The sequence below is a fragment of the Nematolebias whitei genome, chromosome 11, assembly GCF_014905685.2.
Source record: "Nematolebias whitei isolate Nwh7 chromosome 11, NemWhi1, whole genome shotgun sequence".
In the NCBI taxonomy this organism is placed as follows: Eukaryota; Metazoa; Chordata; class Actinopteri; order Cyprinodontiformes; family Rivulidae; genus Nematolebias; species Nematolebias whitei.
The window spans coordinates 46,438,487-46,441,200 of NC_056508.1; the positions used below are offsets into that span (position 1 = coordinate 46,438,487).

The 2,714-nt window shown below is 35.8% G+C and overlaps 1 protein-coding gene across 1 annotated transcript in view; it reads left to right on the plus strand.

Annotated features, from left to right (window-relative positions):
* Positions 1 to 1,679: 1,679 nt before the first annotated feature.
* Positions 1,680 to 2,714, plus strand: part of prkcz (protein kinase C, zeta) — a gene marked incomplete in the record, with an annotated part of 124,479 nt that continues 123,444 nt past the window's right edge. The window contains 1 exon segment of the mRNA XM_037685061.1: positions 1,680 to 1,815. Coding sequence (XP_037540989.1) covers positions 1,739 to 1,815 — 77 coding nt within the window.

Genomic DNA, 2,714 nt, shown 5'->3' on the forward strand with positions numbered 1-2,714 from the left:
CTGACCGTGTTATGTGTGTGCCAGTAGAGGAGCTGACCGTGTTATGTTTGTGCCAGTAGAGGAGCTGACCATGTTGTTTGTGCTCCGAACCATTCATTCACAGTGAAGCGCTACCTCGTCCGACCCATCGGCCTCTGACAATGTTTATGACAGGACGGGTTACACAACTGTTACATTAATACATCTTAATTCACGTTTTAAAGTTCATTGAAATATTTCTAATAAAACTAAATTCTTGTGACACATTTATGTCGACTAAATGCATCAGTAACAAAGAAACTAAAACGTGGCAGAATAAAAATTGAAACTAATTGTTTTAACAAAATTTTGCGTGTAACTGCTTTTCTTTGACCATTTCTCACATTTGTTTTTTCCTTGTCATATCTGTTTATTCTAAAGTTTTCATTAAAGTGTGTCAAAAACAATAAAATCCTTTGGACTCTGACGTTTTGTTCACTTTTACATGTTGAGTTTATAAATGAGTTCAAAATAACTGGAAACCGAAATCTATTTTTTTTTTTTTTACAAAAAAACCCAGAATGCACAAGACAATGAACAGTTTAGTAAAATAATTATAAATCTAGCTAATGTTACAAAGTTTAAATTGTTTAAATCAAATGTATCAGTTGTAATATGCAATGCTATTTACTGTGTTGTGTCAATGTAAGTTTATTTATCAAACCCCACAAGTTGGACCAGAATGCTTTAACTAAATATGTAAATTGATTAAGAACATGATTTTTATAATAAAAAAGCAAAACATCATATGATTAACGGTCAATAAAAACTAAAACATGAATATGAATAAACCCATTTTACTTTTAAATAAAAAAAAGTTTTGGTTTAAAATATTTGTTTTAAAAAACATCAAATCCATAAATAAACTAGTCTTATTATATTTTATATTCATTAGTTGTTTTTTTTATTATAATAAAATCCTAAAACTAATCCCAAAACAAACAGGATGAATCTGAACATTCATCTTTTGACCAGGAGATGGCGCCATAATACTTTTATTATTGTGCTAAACTAGGACGAAATAATTATCGTGCTTTTTATTCTATACTTTTGCCCTTTTCTTAAATAAAGGTAAAAACAAAAATCCTATATTTTTTCCTGTTTGCTCATTCATTGAAAAACAAAGGAACTCTCTTTAGCCCACTTTTGTAAAATAAAACATTAAGAATAAAAACTTCTCCAGAATACTTTTAATCTAAAGCCATTATACAGATATTAATTCGCTCGGATCAAACGATCAACCTCCATGTGCTCTCTTTGTATCGCTGCATCATAATGAGAGTTTTTGTTGGTGCCAGGCATCGACGGTAACAACCGGACAGGTGTCTTTAGATCACCGTAACCATAGTGAGCCTGAAGAAACCTGGTCGAGGTAAATCATTCCTCCTAACAACCGTTAACGTGCTGGCTTTCAAAGTAAAAGTCAAGCCGCTAACTTCTGCTTCAAAATCCATGTACATTGTCCAGCATTTGTTTTATTTTGAAAGCCACATTCCGGAAGCACTCATACTACTCAAGCTAGCTTGATAGCTCCGTCGTCATCGAAGCGGTTAATGTTTCCCAAACGACAGAAACTTCACCGAAACCTTTTTTAGTTTTCTTTTAAGAATCTTGGACTTTCCGTAACTTCCGCCGTGCTATGTGAAAACTACATTTCGAAGCGTCACGGCGCGGTTCGCGACACAAACTTTGGACCTGTGGAGAGTTTTTAGCGTCAACGATGCATATGCTGGCGTCAAACGGATCCGTCATGGACCTGGACTCGGACTGGGTGAAGATTAAAGCGCACTACAGCGGGTAGGTGATGGCATGTGGCCGGGGAAAGAGAGCGTTTACCCGGCTGGAGGGAGGGAGGGAGGGTGGGGACACCTGCGGAATGGAGCCGTCCAAGATGGTGTTGTGGGTCAGTTTGTACCCCGAGTCATCAGGCGCAGTGTTTCACCTGCAGCAGAGAAGTTGTACTTTGATTTTACGACAACAAGCACAGACTTTGGTTTAGTTTTTAAAATACGAACCAGTGACTCTCTCTTGTTTCATTTTGGTGTGAGATCATGGACACCTACTTAACCCAAGGGCAGCAGGAGGGTTAAAGGTCAGGGAGCCGCAGGCCCTGAGGTCAGAGTTTAAAGGCCTCGGAGGTCATTTTGACCCAAGGGCAGCAGGAGGGTTAAAGTGACGCCATGCTGGGATAAATCAGATAAACTAGAGAAATTAGTCTGAGCCATGAGTTCTGAGAGACTTTGATAAAGTTTGTTGAAAAATAAACTGCAAGCTAAAAACAAACGGAGCAGAAACTGTGGCTAAAAACAGCTAAACTTTAACTAAAACTGAAAACAGCTAAACTGTAACTAAAACTAAAAACAGCTAAACTGTAACTGAAACTAAAAACAGCTAAACTGTAACTGAAACTAAAAACAGCTAAACTGTAACTAAAACTAAAAACAGCTAAACTGTAACTAAAACTAAAAACAGCTAAACTTTAACTAAAACTAAAAACAGCTAAACTGAAACTAAAACTAAAAACAGCTAAACTGTAACTGAAACTAAAAACAGCTAAACTTTAACTAAAACTAAAAACAGCTAAACTTTAACTAAAACTAAAAACAGCTAAACTGTAACTGAAACTAAAAACAGCTAAACTTTAACTACAACTAAAAACAGCTAAACTGTAACTAAAACTAAAAACGGCTAAACTG